General features: G+C 59.2%; 2 protein-coding genes across 5 annotated transcripts; both read right to left on the bottom strand.

Annotated features, from left to right (window-relative positions):
- Positions 1–1,823: 1,823 nt before the first annotated feature.
- ZBTB48 (zinc finger and BTB domain containing 48) lies at positions 1,824–9,332 on the bottom strand. Of its 4 annotated transcripts, none has more exons than XM_068538784.1 (11): positions 9,258–9,332; positions 7,967–8,663; positions 7,247–7,488; positions 4,973–5,087; positions 4,257–4,349; positions 3,801–3,887; positions 3,449–3,603; positions 2,847–2,983; positions 2,611–2,775; positions 2,303–2,391; positions 1,824–2,201 (listed from the first exon to the last, which is right to left on the bottom strand). In XM_068538784.1, exons 2-11 carry the CDS (start codon positions 8,654–8,656, stop codon positions 1,905–1,907), a joined length of 2,070 nt encoding a protein of 689 aa, XP_068394885.1. In that variant the 5' UTR covers positions 8,657–8,663; positions 9,258–9,332; the 3' UTR covers positions 1,824–1,904. The 4 variants fall into 4 exon arrangements, with proteins under 4 accessions (XP_068394885.1, XP_068394887.1, XP_068394886.1 ...); XM_068538786.1 differs by having other exon boundaries at positions 4,973–5,084; XM_068538785.1 differs by lacking the exon at positions 9,258–9,332 and adding an exon at positions 9,191–9,249.
- Positions 9,333–9,821: 489 nt separating this feature from the next.
- On the bottom strand, positions 9,822–19,282 carry TAS1R1 (taste 1 receptor member 1). The gene is given in 7 exon segments (XM_068537711.1): positions 9,822–10,699; positions 12,238–12,358; positions 12,670–12,882; positions 13,341–13,942; positions 13,945–14,078; positions 16,088–16,393; positions 19,116–19,282. Coding segments are annotated over 6 exon segments (2,211 nt in total). The 5' UTR covers positions 16,351–16,393; positions 19,116–19,282.
- Positions 19,283–20,164: the final 882 nt, after the last annotated feature.

Genomic DNA, 20,164 nt, shown 5'->3' with positions numbered 1-20,164 from the left:
TCCGTAACTAACGGGGCCGCCCCTGTGCTAGCAGGGAAAGGGGCAGAGTTTGGAGCGTCCAGGGCTCGTGCTAATGGTTTTGGGGGCAGACCCTTTGAAGCCCTTTCTTGTCTCAATCATTACAAGGCATGAGGTAGTGGAAAGAGGAGGCCAAGCCCCAGAAGTGGGAGAAATGTGGGTGGCTGAGGCCATGGCTCACCTGCCCAAAAGCTGCTTCGACCTCCTGACTCCACCCCTGGGCACTGTGCCCGATACCTTGCTCCCCCCTCCTCCTGAAGGTGTGGTGCTAAAAGGTGATGAGATCCCTGTCTCTTGACCTGGCGGGAGGGGCTGAACCCTTCAAATAGAGCAGCGTCCCTCCCGGAAGAGGCCGTGGAGCGCAGAACATTCCTCACATCTGCAAGCCCGCGGAACCCGAGGAAGCGGCCAGTGCTGGGCCAGGAAGGGGGCATCGGGAGGCCATGGCTTACTTCGGTCGCCTTGCCAGATCTGAGGTGGCTCATGACCTGGCTGGCAGTTTCCACACTAGAATACTTAACTGTCTTTACGTCTGAGCTCCCTAGTAGGCAAGGAGTAAAAGGAAAGATGGTTGGAGGGGTTCTGGGTCTAAAGTGGAGTTTTCCTCCTCAAACCCTGGGAGGTACTCAGCATAGCGTGGGGCCGGTGCCTCGGGAATCCTCCAGTGATGAGGCAGTAAGTGATGGCTGCCGCGAGCTCTTGTGGTCACGACCGTCACTACCCCCGATTCTGCGCTCACGCCGTGCCAAGCACTGAGCAGAAGCACTTACTGTCTGGGGGGGGCGGCTGTAAACGTGTGCAGATTCTTTGACACTCCTCCCCTTGAACCTAAGGAATGACGTTTCGGTGACTGCCTGCACCAATACAACGCGGCAGGGGTGGCACTGTTGACCTCCAGGGCCAGGTCACAGAAAGGCCTTGCAGCTTTGGCCTGCTGTGACGTTCCTCCCAGCACCCAGCCACCATGCTGTGAGGGAGCCCAGGCAGCCCATGGGGAGGCACCCTGGCCCACGGCCAGTGCCAACTTGCCAGGCACACAAGTGAGCCATCTTGAGAGCAGATCTGCCCCCCGGCCCTGAGGGCAATTCTGGGGTCGTCTGTTACCCGGCAGGGGACTGGAACAGCAGGCTTTCTCATTTACTCCTCATCTATGAAGCCGAGCGCTGTTACTAATTCCATTAAAAAGTAAGGAAGTGAAGCATTTAGTCACTTGCCCCAGGTCACAGCTCTAAAAAACAGCTGGGAAGGAATCTGGATGCAGGCAGTTGGCCTCCAGAGCCCACACACTCTTCTTCCCAAGGCTGCAGAACCTGGGTACCACCAGGGCCTCCTGCCGTTCTAGGCCTGGCCCTGCCTGTGTGCCAAGCCAGCCTCCTGGACAAGCAAACCAAGCTTCTCCCCCAGGGAAAGGTCCTGTCAGTGGTCATGCCGCCAGCCAGGGTCCAGAGCACGCTTAGCCACAAGCCTGACTGTCCTCAGGCTCCCAGGTCGACTTGGCTGCAGAGTAACGGGGCCCCCGTCTTGGGCCAGCCACCATCATCAGGGCCCTGGCCACTGGTCCCGGTTCTAAAACCCAGATGGAGAAAGATGAGAGCGCCCTGGGCCAGAGGCTTGTCCCCCAAAGCTACCTGCCCGAGTTTCACTTGGCTGGGGTCTCCCGACAATGTGGGGAAGCTGCTGGCCAAGCTCGGGGGTGCACGGAGGATCAGGCAGGACACCGTTTCTTCTAGAGGACACGGTGGGAAAGCAGCACCTCCCTGGAGCCCAGCTTCCCGGGGACCAGGCCGCTGGATGGGCCAGAACAATTGAGTCCAAAGCCATCTGGTTTATTGGGGGATGGGGCCAAGTGGGCTGGGGGCCGCGGGGTGTTGGCGAGGGGGGAAGGACTACGTGTCACAGTCCTCGGGGGTGGCGGCCGTGATGATGAGCGAGGGCTCCATGACGCCCGGGCCCGAGAAGCTCTCCTCCGCACACAGTCTCTGGCCAGGGAGCTGGGAGGCCAGGCCGCCCTGGGCCAGCGACTCCACGATGACCTCAGCCGAGCCCACCTCCAGCTCGGTGGGCGGCTGGAGTGCCACCACCACCATCTTCTCGTCCTCAATGACCAGGTTCCGGAGCTTGCGCTGCCGTGGGTTGTAGTTCTCCACCCGGTCGTGGATCTCCATGTGCCTCCGCAGGTGGGCCTAGCGGGGAGGGGGGGCTCAGGCTGGGCGCAGAGGCGTCTGGGGGAGGGGCTCAGGGGCCGGGGGGGCAGGGGGCAGGAGGAGGCCGGCCCCAGGCCTACCTGCCGGGTGAACTTGTAGCCGCATTCCGTGCACTCGAACTTCCTGACCCCCTTGTGCCTCCTCACGTGCACGCGCAGCTGCTCCACGGCTGCGGGAGGGAAGGGCCCAGCGTCGGGGCGGGAGCAGGGCTCCAGCCCAGAGAGGAGACACAGCCTGCGGCCGTTCTGGGCCCTGCCAGGCTCTCCAGCACCACCCTGAGGTCACTACTGCCCGGGGCCCTGGGGAGCCTCCGCCGAGGAGGAGCCTGTGACAGCCCCTCGGGCCCTCTCTCCCCCACCCGGGGCTCCACCGGGGCAGGCCCAGGCACCTTTGAAGGTCTTCCCGCAGATCTGGCAGAAGTGGGGCCGGCCCTCCTGGTGGCGGCTGGCCACGTGCCTCAGCAGGGGCCCCTTCTCCGTGAAGCGCTGCTCGCAGAACTCACAGCTGAAGGGCCTCTCGCCGGTGTGGGTGCGGTTGTGCTTGTCCAGGCTGGCTGCGGGGACGAGGTGAGGGCTCAGCCGCCGGGCCTCAGCCCCAGGACGGGGAGGGGACGGCCTGCCTCACCTTGGGTGCGGAAGGTCTTGCCGCAGAGGTGGCACTGGAAGGGCTTCTCGCCTGTGTGCGTGCGCAGGTGCATGTTGAGATTGGCCTTCTGGGTGAAGGCGTGGCTGCAGAACTCACAGACGTACGGCCTCTCGTTCCTGTCCAGGTGGGGACACAGGCAGAGGCGTCACCAAGGGAAGCGGCCCCCTAGGCGCCACTGCAGCTGGGAACACGGCCGGCCCGAGCCACGGAAACAGGCAAGGCTGAAGCCAGCTGGCCTGAGCCTTGGGAACGGCCCGGGCTGCTGCGAGCTGCCTGGAGGAAGGGCTTGGGCAGGGCTGGGAGAGGAGCACGAGCTCCATCCCGGGAGCCATGGAAAACTGAGAAGCTGCCCGGGGCGGGGGTAGGGAGCCTGGTCTTGCCTGAAATCCCCTCCCCCCAGCCTCACTGGCCCAACAGGCTTGCTCACCCGGCAGGCGTCCCCACCCAGAAAGGCTGCAGGCACCAGACTCAGAGTGGGGGACACTCTGGGTGAGCGGCAGCAAACTCTGCCTTCCCAGCCCACCCGCGGGCCTGGAGGCAGCAGCAGGGCCAGGCCCTGGGGGAAGACGGGCCACCGCCACCTGTGCTTGGCCTTGATGTGCATCTGCAGGCCATTTCGGCTGGACGCCCGGTGGCCGCACTCCTCACACACAAAGAGCTTCTCCCCGCGGTGCTTGAAGGCCTCGTGCAGCTGCAGTTCCGTCCGGGACAAGAAGCACTTGGCGCAGGTGGGACACTAAGGGACAGGGTGAGCAGGGCGAGAGTCAGGAGGGAGGGCCGCCCGGGAGCCCCACAGAACCCCCCGGACCTCTCATGGCGGACCCGCACAGCCCGCCACTCTGGACGCGGCCACGCCGCCTTCACCGTGCTGGTGCCCGGCATCGGACCACCCGGCCCCGGTCCTCAGGGCCCTCAGGACGGCCTGGCACTCACCGCGTGGGGCTTGGGCGCTCCGTGCAGCTTGATCATGTGGCTCTGCAGGTCCTTCTTCTGCATGAACTGCTGGGAGCAGGAGGAGCACTGGAAGACAGGCCACGGTCCCCCCTGAGGCCGCGGCACCAACAGAGCCCTGGCCACCCCCAGGCTGTCGGGCAGGGACCCAAAGGCAGGGCACAGCCGAGATGCGGAGGCTCCCCGACCCGGTGTGAAGGCCACACTGGGGAGGGCCTCTGGTGCTACGCCCACGCCGAGGCTGAGGCTGCCCTCTGCGGAAAGAAACAGCAGCCTCGCCCAAAGATACGGGAGCACCAGACACGGGGAGGGAGGGCAGGGCTCCTCAATGGCTGGCGAGGGGGAAGCCCCCCGACACCATCCCGGGTAAAGGGCTAGGCGGGAGGGACCCTGAGGCCGCCCCTCGGCCCCCAGCCCTGGGGACAGGCCGAGCCTGACCTTGTAGGGCATCTCCCCCGTGTGGGACACCATGTGCACCCGCAACTCCATCCTCCGGCGGAATGTCTCCTGGCACACGGAGCACGTGAAGACCTGGCAGTGTGAGGGGCAAGTGGGGCCAGTGTCAGCGGGGGCCTCTGCCTTGACGGCAGCCTCGGCTGGGGCTTCCACTCGCTTCTGGGAAGAGTCTACCTGGGGCGGGGGGAGGGTGGGGGGGCGCTAGGGTGGGAGAGGGCAACACGTAACCTGCTTGCCCTGACGCTGACCCTCGCTGAACGCTGCAAGCCCACCACGCCAGGCTGGGGGCCAGGCCGGGACGGGGCCGCAGCCTGCAGGCGACAGGCCTCTAGGAAGAGGTGGGGGTGGGGTTTAGCCACCGAGTCACACGGGCCAGCCAGGGGGGTGGGGGGAGGTGGCCAGGTGGCCTTTCTCAGCAGCCACCCCCCCACCGAAGTACCCCTTCTCCAAAGCCCAGGGGCCCAGGCAGGCAAACCCAAAATGCCTCCTACAAAGTCCCTCCTGGGCTCGTGCCGCTCGCCCTTGGGACCTGTCCCCCGAACCTGCGCCAGCAAGTGGACCCGATGACATCCAAGGACCCTGCAGCTCTTGAGTTTACAGTCCCATCTAGGCCAGTCCCCTGGGGGCCCCTCCCGGGTGGCAGAGAGACAGAGGCCAGCGTGCCCTGCCCGCCAGGACCCGGGCCGGCCCCCAAGTACCTGTTCCGAGCGGTTCATGCAGTTCCGGGCTTCGTGCTCCAGGAGGTTCTCCTTCCGAAAGTAACACTTCCCGCATTTGGGACACTCGAAGGGTTTCTCCCCAGTGTGTTTCCTGCTGGGAGAAGCCACGGGGGGTGTCGGGGCTGAGCGGACCTGCCGCCCTCCCTCACCCAGGCCCCCTCCAGCACCTCTGACAGTGCTGTGCTCCGCGGCAGAGGAAGACGGGGCTTGGGCCGCCGCCTGAGGCTCTCCACGAGGCTCGGCCAGACCCAGCTGGTGAAGCTGCAGAGGTGAGCCCAGAAACCCTCCTCCCTCCCAGAGACTCTGCAAGGGAGGGCACGGCACAGCTCCACACTGGAGGGGCCGCCCCAGAGCCGCAGGCCGATGGGGAGGCCCAGCAGCCAGCATCTCTCGGAAGACAGAAATGATCCCTGGGCCCTGACTCCCTGGAGAAACCATGCAGTCTGCCTGGAACTTCCATGGGCTCAGCCTTCAAAACCACAGCCAGAATCTGACCACCTCACCTGGCCTCCATGCTACCATCTAGTGTGGCCACGCCATCCCTGGGCCGCCGCCTGGGCCTCCTACCCATCCCATGCTCCACACCTACCTCCCGTCAGGTTTCCACTTCAGGAGCCAGACGGGCCCTCAAGTACAACCAGATCGCATCGCCTCTTTGCTCACAACCCTCTAATGTTTGGCATCTCACCCTGAGAAAGGCCTGGGGGCCTGTGAGGGCACTGCCGGCCTGCCCCTTACCTTGCTGGCCCCCTCCCACCCCAGAGCCTCTGCTCTGGCCCCTCTCTGGCCCAGAGTGCTCTCCCCAGCCATCCGTTAGGCAAACTTCTTCACTTCCTTTGAGTCTGTGGATTATCTCCTTTCTTTACAATCGCAACCTGACCCCACCCTGAACTCCCCAGCCCCCTGGCACTGCTGTCCTTTTCCCTTCATTGCACTGCGAAGTCTCTTATCTGGTAGTTCAGGGTCTCATCCCCCTGCTGGAAGGCAAGCTCCACAAGGCCTCTTTGTTCTGTTCACTCAGGTATCCGGTGCGCCCAGCCAGCAGGCAGAAAGCTCACTGAGTGAGCTAAATGAACCCTGACTTCAGAGCCCGGCAGTGGCATGGGGAGAGCTCCGACAACCTGCCAGAGGCCACACACTCCTCTCATCCTCTGCCGCTATACTGACTGTCTTGTCCCCCATCCCAAAGACCTCAGGAGGCCATCACCCCTTCCCAGTTCTCAGGGCCGGTCTAGCAGCCTGCAGCCCAAGGTAAGGATGGGGTCGGTGCCTGCACCCAGGTCTTACACTGGGAGAGCGTCCAGGCAGACACAGACCACCCCAGGGTGACTTCCCCAAAGGCTCCACTGGCAGCAGCTGCCCCCAGAGCAGGGACAGCAAATGGGCTTCAGCCCCAGTTCCAATTCCATTCGGTCGCTAGTGGCTTCTGAGAGTGTCATACTGAGAAAACGTGTTATGGCCCAGCCTGGCTTGGCAAGAAATCGCACCAGGTGACGTCTTGGGCTAAGGAGGGGCAAGACTAGAAGGCGTGTCACCTAGTTGCCATCCCTGCAGGCCCCGCAGAGAGCAAGGCCCCTGGAGCAGCGCCTTCCAAGAGGACGCTCTGGGATGATGGAAATGCTCTACGTCCGTCCTGTCGCATTTGGCAGCTGGGGCCACGCGTGGCTACTGAGCCCTTGAAGTGCAGCTAGTGTGACTGAGGAACTGAACTTACTTAATTTTAATTACTTTGATTTTAAATTAAAATAGCTTCGCGTGGCATCTGATTACCTTATGGGACATGGCAGCTTTAGACGAATGGTCTCTAATGCTCTGCTGACACCTCAGAGCTAACCTGTCCCCAGAAATGTGGGTGGCACCAACCCTAAAGATCGACATCTTGGCCCAAAGCCCACACTGCCAGGCTTTAGAAACACCTACAGTCAGGCAACAGCCACAGCCCGGGGCCACAGGCTTCTCTCACCCACTTGGGAAAAGCCAGCTGGAGGTCGACGTTCATAGCGCGTGGAACCTGTTGCTAAGGTGTCCACAGACCCACTCCAAGCAGAGCGCTCGCAGGAGGGCGAGGAAGAAGGAAGCCAACCAAGGTCAGGTGCTCACTCCCCGCAGGCCAGAGGACGCCAATGCCAGGCGCTCTGTGGGTCTGAGATGGAGCCCCTGGCCCCTACGTGGCCCAGAAGTGGGGATGCAGGCCCCCTCCCCCAACACGGGAACAGCAGGTGGGAAAAGAAAATAGAAAAACAGAACGTTTACCTGTTGTGAACTTTTAGATAATATTTGCTGAGGAACTTTTTATGACATGTGGGGCATTCAACCGGCACCGCTGTACCTTTTCTGTTCTCAGCAGGCTCGGCTGCCCGGGAACCTGCACTCAGGGCCGGCTCGGCAGCACAGGGCTTTCTGATTATGTTTGATTTCCTCCTGGTCGGCACAGTCTCAGTCTCAGAAACATAATCGCCATCCCCATCATCCTCAACTTGAACCACCACTTCCCACTAGAGCAGAAGAGGCAGCAGGAGGGAGCGAGGTCACCAAATTAATCAGCAGGGGTGCTGGGGACGGATCTACGGGGCAGCCAGCTCCATCCAGTTCCATCCCAAGTCCCAACCCAGGCACATCCCCAGACAAGTCCCTTCACCAGTGACTGTTCCCTTCAGGGTCCCAGGGCAGGCAGCATCTGAATCTCGGGTTTGGAGAGCAGGAGCTCTATTTGTGGGTAAGTTTGCCTGGATTTCACTACCCTGGGAAACACCTGATGCCGCCCACTCGACCCCAAGAAGCTGGCAACCATGAACACGACTCGCAGAAAGGTCAGCCTGAGGATGCAGGATGGAGCTGGCTTCCTACACTTGGAGGAAATCTGTTCTAAACCCACAAAACAGATTCTACCTTAGGGTCCAGATTATCCCGGAAAAGCGTCAGTCTCTCCTCCCCACTCCTGCCTCCCCTGCTCCAGCATCCTGGGCACAGTACCTCGTTACTCCCGCCCTGCAGCTGGACACCTTCAGCCTCAAAGGGCCTTGGGGGCACTCTGCAATCCTCAGGCTCCTTGTCCTCAGGGGGACAAAGCTTCAGAGCCTGCTTGAGTTTCCCACGGAGGAAGGAGGGGTTCTCACTCTGAGCAGGGAGACCAAGCTGGCACCTCTGGAGGCTGGGACTACCGCTGAGCTCCTGATCCCTGGGGGTTTGACCCAGCGTCCTCGAAACTTCCTCTTCCTCCAAGCTTGCTGGCTCCTTGAGGTGGCTGTTCACATCCCGAGGGGCGGGTTTCCCCAGCCCGCTGTGGCCACTTGGTGCCAGTCCCACTGAGGCTTTGGGCTTGAAGCTCTGGCACAGCTCTACAGCCTCTGGCACCCGCAACTCCCTGGCTGCCAGGAGCACCTGATCCCGGTTCCCCGAGGTGAGGGCGAGGTGGCCAGTGTAGAAAAAGTCCAGCAGGAGGCCAAAGATCTCAGCGAAGCCGGCAGGGAGGACGACACTGCCCCCCGAGCCATCCCCATAGAGGCTCTGGAAGAAGTGGCTGCAGCAGGCGAGGACACTCCAGTGTGCCTTGAACACCAGACCCCCCACGTCCAGGGTGGCGTCGCAGTACTGGCCCCGCTCCCGCTGCTTGTTGAGCTCCTGCAGAACCCTTACACTGTGCTGGACGAAGGAGCCGTCCATGGTCCGTCTGAAAGGGAGAAAGGCAGCAGTGACCCCATGACCAGTCCAACCGAGGGGTAGTAAGAGAAAGCCCCTGGATCTGAGAAGAGGGTAAGTGGAGGCAGACTCTATTCAGTCACATTTATTACAACCAGGGCTTAGATCAAGGTTAGAAAGTGCAAGCTGACACAGGAACGGACTGAAAGCCTCCCTGGGGGCCGGGGCCAAGTAAGCAGCCCATACCGGGGGTGCCCAGAGAGTGTGGGTGGCGGAGGCGCAGGCGGACTAGGTGGGGACAGAGTCGGGAAGGGTGCTGGTGGGAGGAAATCAAAAGTTTGAGAAAAGAGGCGGGGGATCAGCGCGAACTCATCAGCCTGGCACAGCGAGAGGGCCCGACGCAGGGGAGGGTGGCGGCTGCAGACAGGTGAACGGAGCCCACGCCGCGCCCACACGTCCGGAGCGGCCGGGCGGAAGGCGGCCGCGGTCACACTCCGTCAACAGCCACCGCGGCCCACAGCGCCCCCTCCCTCGCCCCGTTCCTCCCGACCTCCTCACCCGGGCCAGTCCTCCCTACGCCAAGCCCTCCGGCCCCAAGCCAGGTCGCCCGCACAGCCCCACTGACCGACTGCCCCGGCGGTAAGTGCCCGGCCGACCGTGCAGAGACGCTGCCGCCGCCGCCGCCGCCGCCGCCGCCGGACGTGACGTCAGAGCGCGCCGGCCGGGGCGGGACGCCTCGGAGGCGCTAGCCTTTACCTCCGGCCCCTGGAGGCGGTACCACGTAGATACCAGCCAATGGGGAGCAGGGAAAGGCGGGGCCAGCTCCGTTCCCTCGGCGCTGGGCCCGCCTCCTGGGGTTGCCTAGCAACGCCAAGCTGGACTTTGAGTCTACTCCCGGCTCGGAGTCCCGAGGTTCCGGCTGCGGTTAGCCCGGCCGCGCAGCGCCCTCAGGCTTGAAGAGACAGCGCCCTACCCTCGCCCCAGAGAGGAAGCACAGCCAAGACGCACATTTCACCTCTTTGTTGGCAGCCAGCGCAGCCCGGACTGAGCTCTCCCGTGGGCTTACACTTCCCAAGCCAAGGCTGAGGAGCCCAGAGGCTTCCTGGGCGCCCCATTCCACCTTCAACCCTGAGAGCAGTGGAGACTTCCAGTTCACCCTGCCCCGGCTTGACCCTGCCCGACCCACTGGTCAGGTGGAGCCACAGCGCCTGGTGTAGTCCTGGGTGGAGGCCTGGAGGTGCTCGGTGCTGTTGAGATCTGGGCGGCACAGGATCACATAGCACTTGGGGAGGAAATAACCGCTGAAGCCGCCACTCAGGCTGCTCAGCATGGCCAGCACGTTGACCGCGGGCAGGTACTTGCCCTGGTAGACACTGGCCATGGTGAAGAAGGCGATCCAGGACACGAAGTCGAGGAGCAGGCTGCTGCAGGCAAAGGCGCTGACCTAGAGGAGGCCATTGTAGGCGAAAGCCAGCATGAAGCCCAGTGAGTCAGCCTCTGTGCAGTCAAGCACCACCAGCTGAGGGAAGGGCTGGTATTCCCTGGTGGGCAGTGGGGTCCACACTGCAAGCCACATTAGACAGATAAGCAGCTGGGTTGTTGAGCTGATCACCACAAACAGGCCAGCACCGTGGTTTTGGACCCACACATGGAAGAAGGTGGGTACCTTGGCAGAAAACTGGAAGATGAACACAAGTCGGAAGGAGCAGATCGTCAGGCAGGACAGGAAGATGGCAAAACCAAGGGCAAAGAGGCCTTTGCGCAGCAGGCATGTGGGCAGCGTGGGCTCCCCAAAGAAGCCATAGTGGCCACAGCTGCCCCCCGCCAGGGAGCCCAGCATGAGGAAGCACAGCCGGCCTCCAGCCAATCTCACCACAGGCGTGTCTAGGTGCCAGGCAAACAGGCCAGCAATCCCAGCCCCCAGCAGCAGCAGCAGCGTATTAGCTGCCAGGAGCACCCAAGACATGGGCTCATGCCAAGTCAGAAACACCACGGTGCATGGGAAGCAGGTCTGGCTTCTCTCAGGTGCCCACTCTTCTCTCCCACAAGGTTGGCAGCTGTAGGGGTCTGGAAGGGAAGGCAGAGAGGGTTCCTGAGAGCCGGGTAAGCATAGCAGGAATGGGGAAGGGAAGGGAGGCCGTGCAAGCCCGCAAGGTTCTGGGAGGGCTGTAGCACAGGAGCTGGGCTCTGCCAGGCACAGCAAGATGGGGTAGCCCTGAGTGAGGGCCCCCAGGCCAAGTGTTTCCTCAACATGCCTGTGTTAATTACAGATTGTGGAGACACTTGGGTCGGTGCTGTATGGCTCATGATCCCATGAAACCCCGAAGGGGTTTGCAAACCAAGAGGTCGTAGAGAGGGCCTTAACCCACATAACCTTGAGGCTATGATCCAATGGGAGCATCCAGCCCCAAAGGAAGGGTCTTTTCATCTCTCCCCAGCACTCCCACTAGCCAAATCCACCTGCCTGAGCTGCCGCTCTGTGGTTTCTCTGAGTTGACTCTCTCAGGATAGAAGAGATACATTCCCACGCCCGCAGAGACAGTAAAAGGAAGGCACGTGGCCCCTGGAGTCCAGTTCTGGGCTGAGCCCTTAGCTACCTCCGTTTGCTCTCCGGTCTTGACCTTGCATCACTGGGTAGAGTATGCTTTTTGTCCTTCTGCAGACGTGCTAGTATCTGCATTCAGGCCAAGCTCTTCAAGGTGTCAGCTGTCACTGGCATGGACAACAGAAGGGACTTCATACAGATAACATGGGAGGGCACAAAGGGAATGATAGCCACATCTGTTTGGATAAAGAGGTTGAATTTAGGGGGACTTCCCTGGTGGTCCAGTGGTTAAGATTCTGAGCTCCCAATGCAGGGGGCCTGGGTTCGATCCCAGGTCAGGGAACTAGATCCTGCAGGCCACAACTAAGAGCCCGCATGCCGCAACTAAAAGATCCCACATGCCACAAGTAGAGATCCTGCACACGGCAACGAAGATCCCATGTGCTGCAACTAAGACCCAGTGCAGCCAAATAAATAAATATTTTTTAAAAATATATGTTGAATTTAGGATGAAATTGCCTCTGTAGGCATTGGGTTGGGAGCTCTCTAATAAAGAACTCAGGTAGGGACTTCCCTGGTGGTCCAGTGGTTAAGAATCCGCCTTCCAATGCAGGGAACACGGGTTTGATCCCTGGTCAGGGAACTAAGATCCCACATGCTGCAGGGCAACTAAGCCCACATGCTGCAACCACTGAGCCCACATGCCACAACTAGAGAGAAGCCCATGGGCCACAACGAAAGATCCTGCATGCCACAACTAAGACACAATGCAGCCAAAAACGAAAGAAAGAAAGAAAGAAAGAAAGAAAGAAAGAAAGAAAGAAAGAAAGAAAGAAAGAAAGAAAGAATTCAGCTATATATGAGGACTTCAACTGCTTGTTTCTTTCTGCTTGATCAGAATTCAGTCTGATGGAAGGTGTCCCCCAACCTGTCCCTAACTGGCAGCAAAGTGACCAGGGTCCTGGTTCTGCACATGTGTGGCCCAAGGGAGGTCCATTCATCTGCTCTACAGACCCTAGGAGTGCTGGATGATTCGCCCACTCATCACTGGGTCACTCACCACTCTTGTTGAGGAAGGTCCCGGCCTCACAGAGCACACACTCGAAGCAGCAGTGGTGGAAACCCATGATCACTCTCTGGTGCCCTTCAGGACAGTCTCTGGAACACACAGACTGAGGCACCTGCAAGAAGCCACAGGTGTTCTGCAACCATGCGGAGGGGCCCAGCTCAAGGGACACTCGCTCTTAGGATGGAAAACTGGATCTCTGGGCATCCACCTTCGCAGATTACTCCCAGGGCAGAGCCCCTGGTTGTGTGAACCAGCGACGACCGGGCGTCTGTCTGTGAGCCCGTGGAGCTTCCCTGGCAGGGCTGGGGAGAGTCATAGCGGCCTGATACCTGGGATCCCCTCTCCTGCTCTGTGTCAGCATTGTCCCCGTGCTCCAGGCTGCCTGTCAGGCAGTCACCTGGTGAGTGACCATGTCCCCGTTACCTGGTTGTCCTTTCCATGCCACCGGATTTTGATCGTATTTATGTCTAGCCAAACTGGAGACCACAAGGAGGAGCCGATGACCCTGAAGGTCCAGTTGGGGCCACTCCAGTCCCAGGCAATTATGTTATAACTGCTGAGGGGGTCGCCATTGTCATTAAATGTCACAATGTCCTTGTGTAAAAGGAAATTCACCTTGCGGATCTGCTCCAGAAGCTGAAACAAACAGGGATAACGGCGCTGCCATAGCTGACACAGGCTGCTCCTCCAGGACCCACCGGGACCCAGACGGCTCAGGAAGCAAGTTCATGGGGCCTTGCTGAGCTTCTATCTGGGTGGTTTCAGCCCATCTAGAAGTTCTGGTCCCTTCCTCAGGCCCTCTCCCCTCCTAGGAGGCCCCTTCACCCTCCTATCCAGCCTCCTGAGTGAGAGGAAGTCTCGAACAAAGGAGCCCTCTGCAGAGGTTTCAAGCCCTGGATCTGAGGCATGGTGGGTGGGAGGGGCCACAGTTCAGAGAACAGAAGACGAACACGAGCCTCAGAGACGGGATCAGCCTCCAGTCGGGGGCCTTTGCCCCCCACCCCTTGCATTCAGGGTAGCCGAAGAGGAACCGCTCCGCTTGCCTCAGGAAAGCACCCTGATATAGGGTGCCAGTGGCAGGTTAAGTGCCTTACCTGCCAGGGGTAGACCCAGCCTCTGGAACAGACTCCAGAGGCGCAGCCCAGGAGCTGGTGGAGGCTGTGAGCCACGGCATAGACAGCCTGGTACACGTTGTAGGCGGAGCCCATGGAGAATGCTCCAAGTGTGGGCATCTTCTGTGCCGTGGAAGCCCAGCACTCTCTGCAGAGCTGCTTGCTGCTGCACCAGGAGCCCCTGAGGCAAGGCGCAAGGGCTCCTTTGTCTGCCCTGACATAGGCCTCTTCAAACTCCTTCAGGCCAGGGACACGCCTCTGTGGGATGGCCACGCCCAGCACTGTGCCGATGCCCCAGATCCCAGGCACACTGCTGATGTGTCTGGAGATGGCCCAGTCTTCTGAGGCGACCCACACCTTGGCAGTCAGCTTGGCCAGCACCACGGACTCAAAGAACACCCTGGCCAGCTGCCTGCCGGAGAAAACGACCACGACCGTGGTCCTCGCTTGGGCCAGGCAGCGCATCATGCTCTGCGTCCTCTCATCGCCCGGCTGGGCAGAGAAAGGCACAATGTCTTTGCAGGCAACGCGGATGCCCTGCTGGGTGGCCTGGTCCTCCAGTGCCTGCACCCCTAGCTGCCCACCATGGAGATCCAGACCCACCCGAACCTCCGCAACGGCAGCATCAAGATCTCCACCTGGTGCTCATCACTTGGGATGGTGCGCAGAAAAGAGGGGTAGAGCCGCTTCACGCCAAGCATCACGCTGCTGGCATCATAGCTGACCTGTGGGGTTCAGTTCAGCAAGTTCAGTGGCATCAGCCTCGAGTGAGGGCCCCCCAGTGCCAGCCCTGTGCTGGGCGCGGGGACACGGGGAGAATGGAGACATCCTGGCCCATGGTCTCAAGCAGAGCACCACTTGACACACGAGGCTAACAGGTTACACGTCAGGTAGGGAGCAGGTCCCCAGGGAGACTTCTGGGAGAAGAATGGGAATCTGTCCTGTGGACAAAGGGACCACAACCGCATGCAGGGAGCGAAACGGTACGTGCGTGGGGCCCTTCAGGGACTTCCACTTGGCTGGAGGTCAGATCCAGGAAGAAAGAGAGCCTGAGCAGGTGTGTCTGGTCAGGGTGGGAAGCCTTAGCCCCCCATGCTTTGGGGCTGGGGCTTTATCCCAAGGCCTCAGGGTTTAGGCAGCGAAGTGACATCAGACTTGTGTTTTAGGAGTGTATCTCTGATCAGTGAGGAACGTGTTTAAAAAGGCTCAAGGCCAGGGGAATTCCCTGGCTATCCAGTGGTTAGAACGCCGAGCTTTCACTGCTAAGGGCACAAGTTCAATCCCTGGTCAGGGAACTAACAACAACAAAAAAAAGGCTCAAGGCCAGAGTCACGGAGAACTACTAGGACCTGATGGAATCATCTAGATGAGAGGGGAGGGCGGTCAGTTAAAGCTGCGGCAGTGGCCATAGATAAGAAGGGACAGAGCTGGCAGCGGTGAGGGCCCCCTCCCTCACCGACCCCCGGCAGAGGCCGTGGAGATGAGCTAAAGAGTCGGGGCAGGGAAGGGAGTGCAGGTAGGACTGCAGGGTTTCTGGCTTCCTTAGAGACAGTCGCTCTGCCAGATGGGCCGGGGAGGGGATGCAGGAAGACAAGAGGCTTGTGTTACGTGGGGAGGGAAGTTCATCTGGGGGCCTGCTGGGTCCATGAAGTGGAGACGCTGGGCGCTGGGCGAGCATCTGGAAATAAGGCGGGTGCTCAGGAGTCAGAAGGAAGGTGGAGACAGGAATTTCAGCCCGGGCCTCGGCCTGCCTGGGAAGGGGAGGGGTCTGCCCTAGGGAGTCACCGCCTTCTCAGAGGAGATGGGGGGCGGGGGGCAGAATTCTCTAAAGGAGACCAAGAAAGAAGTGCCCCAAGTGAAAGGGTCATAAATGCTGAGGGAAAGTGTCAAAATGGTCAAATGGAGGGACATCCCTGGCCGTCCAGCGGTTAAGACTCCACGCTCTCAATGCAGGGGGCACGGGTTTGATTCCCTGGTCGGGGAGCTAAGATCCCGCATGCTGAGCAGCATGGGGCCAAAAAAAAAAAAAAAAAAGATCAAATGGATTAAAGGCCACCTACCAGGCCCTGCACCAGCCCACCTGAGCAAGACGGTGAGGTGTAGGATTCCACCTCCAGGCTGGCCACCTGAACCACGTCCAATCCCTACCCAGCCTGCACCTTCCAGCGCCGGCTAGAAGGGCAGAGTCCAGGGCAGCGGAGGGAGGAGTAAAGGCAAAAAGGGAGAAGCAAACAGGAAGAGAGGACTCTGCGGAGAAGTCTGCATGGAAGCGGGGCAGAGTCAGCCAGGTCCGAGAGGAGAAGTGCCTGGAGGATAGAGGAGGACAGGGCAAGCGTGTAGGTGGAGGAGGAGGCCCAGGGAGAGGTCGACGAGCAGAGGAGGGGAGGGACGGGACTGGCCCGCACAGGGACAGATGCCACACCTCTGAGCCTGAGTCTGGGGGGTTGGGAAACGAAGGGTGTTCAGTTCTGCACAAAGGTGATAGGACAGCGGGAGGAGAAAGAAGGGCAGAAGTTTCCAAGGAGAATGGATTTTCCAGTGAGCACTGAGGCAGGGAGACCTGGAAGCGGCGCTTGGACAGGAAGGAATGCCAGGCAGGTGACTAACAAGCAGTGACCGCCCAGGAGGCCCAGGAGTCCAGGCTGGCCTCAGGCACGGCAGCTCCTGCCCACCCACCCCAGCCCACACTGGACTTGGCAGGAGGGGAGATGAGTGAACTGCCAGGGCGCCAGCTTATCAGGGGCACCAGGAAGGGGCTCAGCAGGGCTGCAGTGGTGGCAACATGGCTGCTGGCATCGGGCCCAATCACCGCCACAATCGCGGGGGAGTAGTGGGCAGGGTCTCCTTGGCTCTCCACGTCGTGCGTCCCTGGCGTGCTCAGCGTGGCAAACACGTTGGCTGACTCCGAGCACCCGTCATACGGCTTGTACCCCAGGGTGACGTTGGGCAGCAGAGCGGTGGAGTTGTTTATCTCCTCGATGCCAAACTGCATGGCCTGGAAGAGGTGGTAGCCGTGGCCGTTGAAGGTGTTGGGCCTGTAGGGAAAGCCAGGCTGAGAGCTGAAAAGGGCAAAAGGCCCTGCTGAGACCCTCTGGTCTCCTGGAACCCCAGGCTTGGGGGGTAGAAAAGAACCTCTGAGGCCATCTGTTCAGCCCCCTACAACCATGACCTCAGTGTGGACCCTGTGGCACACACAGTTCTGTTGAAAGGCCTTCAGAGAGGTAGGGGACAAATTGGAGAAATACATATACCATGCCCGCTCCCCCCCAATAAGCATGTTAGCCCTGAAAGGCTCCCAAGTCCCGTAGGAGAGAAACCTGCTATATTAGTCAGGGTTCTCCAGAGAAACAGAACCAAGATGAGATACATATATATACACAGAGAGAGAGAGAGAGAGAGGGAGAGAGGGAGACAGAGTGAGAGAGAGAGCAAACAAGAGAGGTTTATTTTAAGGAATTAGCTCATGGGATTATGGGGGCTGGCTAGTCTGGGATTTGCAGGGCAGGCTAGAAAATCCCACGAGACTTTATTTTGCAGTTGAGGCTGAAGGTGGAGTTCTTTTCTTTTCCGGGGACCTCCATCTTTTCTCTTAAGGTCTTCAACTGTTTGGATGAGGCCCACCTACATGATGGAGGGCAATCTGCTTTACTCAGTCTATTGATTTAAATGTTAACCACGGGCTTCCCTGGTGGCGCAGTGGTTGAGAATCTGCCTGCCAATGCAGGGGACACGGGTTCGAGCCCTGGTCTGGGAGGATCCCACATGCCGTGGAGCGGCTAGGCCCGTGAGCCACAAATACTGAGCCTGCGCGTCTGGAGCCTGTGCTCCGCAACGAGAGAGGCCGCGATAGTGAGAGGCCCACGCACCGCGATGAAGAGTGGCCCCCGCTCGCCACAACTAGAGAAAGCCCTCGCACAGAAACGAAGACCCAACACAGCCAAAAATTAATTAATTAATTAATAATAATTAAAGGTACTAATAATTAAAAAAAAAAACCAAAAACCAAATTCCCAATGGTGCATGTAAAATACCTGGATAAGCATCATGTCAAAAAAAATAAAAAATAAAAAAAAATAAATGTTAACCACGTCTATGGGAATTCTCTGGTGGTCCAGTGGTTAAGACTTCACCTTCCAGTGCAGTGGGTGTGGGTTCGATCCCTGGCTGGGAGCTAATATGCCACATGCCTCGCAGCCAAAAAAACCAAAACGTAAAACAGAAGCAATATTGTAACAAATTCAGTAAAGACTTTAAAAATGGTCCACATCAAAAAAATGTTAGGGCTTCCCTGGTGGCGCAGTGGCTGAGAATCTGCCTGTCAATGCAGGGGACATGGGTTCGAGCCCTGGTCTGGGAGGATCCCACATGCCGCGGAGCAACTGGGCCCGTGAGCCACAATTACTGAGCCTGCGCTTCTGGAGCCTGTGCTCCGCAACAAGAGAGGCCACGATAGTGAGAGGCCGGCACACTGCGATGAAGAGTGGCCCCCGCTTGCTGCAACTAGAGAAGGCCCTCGCACAAAAAAAACGAAGACCCAACACAGCCATGGATAAGTGAATAAATGAATAAAATTAAAAAAATATATATATAAAAAAAAAATCTTAAAGAAAAATAGGTAAATATTAACCACGTCTAAAAATACCTTCACAGCAACATCTAGACTGGTGTTTAACCAAACATCTGGGCACCAGGCCCTAGCCAAGTTGACACATGAAATTAACCACAGTCCGTGCTTAACCTTGTTTAACTAGTACTTTTCACTGGGACACTCGTGCCTGTGATGAGGGCCTGTGTTCCTCATGGCCTCTCTGGGAAACACCGACAAGGGCTCACTGGGGACATGATTCAGCCCAGCCCCGCTTGGAGAGTGTGCCAGCCTGTTCCATTTCCCAGCCTCTCTGCTTGTTGCTAGGCTCTCCCATCGTTCCGATCACTTCTGTCCTTGAGTCACTGGAAGGAAATGCAGTACCTCCTGCCCGTGACAGCCCTTCAGTTATCTGAAGCCAGTTTTCATATGTCTCCTCCTCCCTCAAGTCTTTTCTTCCCAAGCTCCCACCTGTAGCTCTTTGGGCCAGTCCTCCTGCGCCAGGCTTTCCAGAACCTTCCTCCTGGGCTAGCTGTCAGGTGTGCTTCATGTTTCGGGCATCCTACTGCTGAGCCGTGATACATCTTCAAACTGCCCAAATCTAATGCTTGTATGGATGGCAAGCAACTATCTTCTTTATAAGAAAGGCCGTTGTTTTTTCTACCTAGACTGTTGACTTCATGAAGACACCAACCTAATTTATCTTTGCTAAGCTCCTGAAGCATCTACTGCTATGTGTCCCCACGTAGTGGGGAAGCCTCCCCTGGAGAACCGTACTTGCCGTCTGGGAGACTAAGGAGTGTGAACTTGGGGAGGAATGGGGTGGGGGAGGAGACGGAGGAGACGGAGGAGGGGAAAGACCACGCTTGCTTAATCCTTGCCATCTAGTTACGTCACAAAGCCAGGAAACAACTGGCATGGAATTAAAAGACAAAGGACTCTAACAGCCAGGGCAAAAGGACATATTACAAAGTGGAAACTGTATTACAAGGTGCCAGGGAAGGGGCTAGCTAGCGCTTGAAGGTGGCGCCTGCAGCTTGGGTAGAGACTGAAGGCAGCTCAGACGGTCACCCCAGAGGCAGAACTGGCAGGGTCTTGCTGAGGGGGGGCTGGCAGAGGGCCCCATAGGCATGGGCCCCCCTAGGTGACAGTTCTGCTGACCCCTCACTCACCTGTCACAGAAGGTCACTGTGGGTCTGCGTCTCACCCCTAGGTAGTCACCGTGGAGAGGAAACAGGCCCGCAAGCAGGTAATCCCCAGGGAGGCTGAAGTCAGAGGAGGACACGGTGCTGTGGCAGCTGAAAGCCCAGCAGCAGGAGAGGGAAAGCTGCAGGCCGACGAGGCGTGGCCCCCCAGGGTAACACGCTGGCCAGACCTCCCTGCGCCTGGCATGGCCGCGCCGCGCCCTGGGACCAGGCCGGGCCTTTTAACTAGAATGGTCGGCCGCTGCCCAGATACTTCCCGGTTTCATGCCTTTGGAAGGGGTGGGATTGGAACCCAGTTGTAGGAACCGGGCTGTTTGCCTCCACCGTCTGGGGCTGCCGTCCTCCTCAGGAACCGGGCAGGGTAAAGGCACAGGTGCAAACCGGGTGGCACCCACTGGCCCTTCCTCTGGACGGTTGTGGGTTCTGTCCTTGCACTGCTGCCTGTGGCTTCACCTGGCTCAGAAAGGGAGCCCTGGTATTTGGGGGCAGGCAGAGGAAGGCTGGAACACATCTTCTCTGGGGGCCTTGAGGAACAGGGTGTGGAAGGTTGCTCTCTGGGAGCTGAGGATTTTAAAACCTTTTACCTGGGCCTCAGTTTACCCAGTGAGACAAGGCTTTGAGTTAACCTTGCAACTCCACACACCCACCCCAGTCCTCAGTGTCCTGAAATTGAAATTCTGAGTAAATCATCCCGATTTCGCCTTGTTATAAACAGGGTTGCTCCCTTCAGCTCAAAGACACATGCATGCAAACAGGGTATGCAAATAGACCGGTTTTGTTTAAAACGTCAATCCTGGAGATTTCTCTGCAGGAAAAAAAAATCCTAGGTGGATTTCCGGAGAGGTGGCGTTGGACTCGGGGTATCTGACTTTCCCTCTGCAGGCGGCCGGGGTGGGGCTTTCGCATAATGTAAATGGAGCCTTCGTTGGGATACCCGGCCCGGGTGTCGCCCCAGGCGGCCCCCAGACCCGCCCCCCACCGCCGGAGGGCGTGAGCCTCCAAGGGGCCGGGTGAGG

This window comes from Eschrichtius robustus, chromosome 3 (assembly GCF_028021215.1).
Source record: "Eschrichtius robustus isolate mEscRob2 chromosome 3, mEscRob2.pri, whole genome shotgun sequence".
Lineage (NCBI taxonomy): Eukaryota > Metazoa > Chordata > Mammalia > Artiodactyla > Eschrichtiidae > Eschrichtius > Eschrichtius robustus.
Note: the sequence above shows the minus strand (reverse complement) of the source record. Positions and strands in the feature narration are given on the sequence as shown.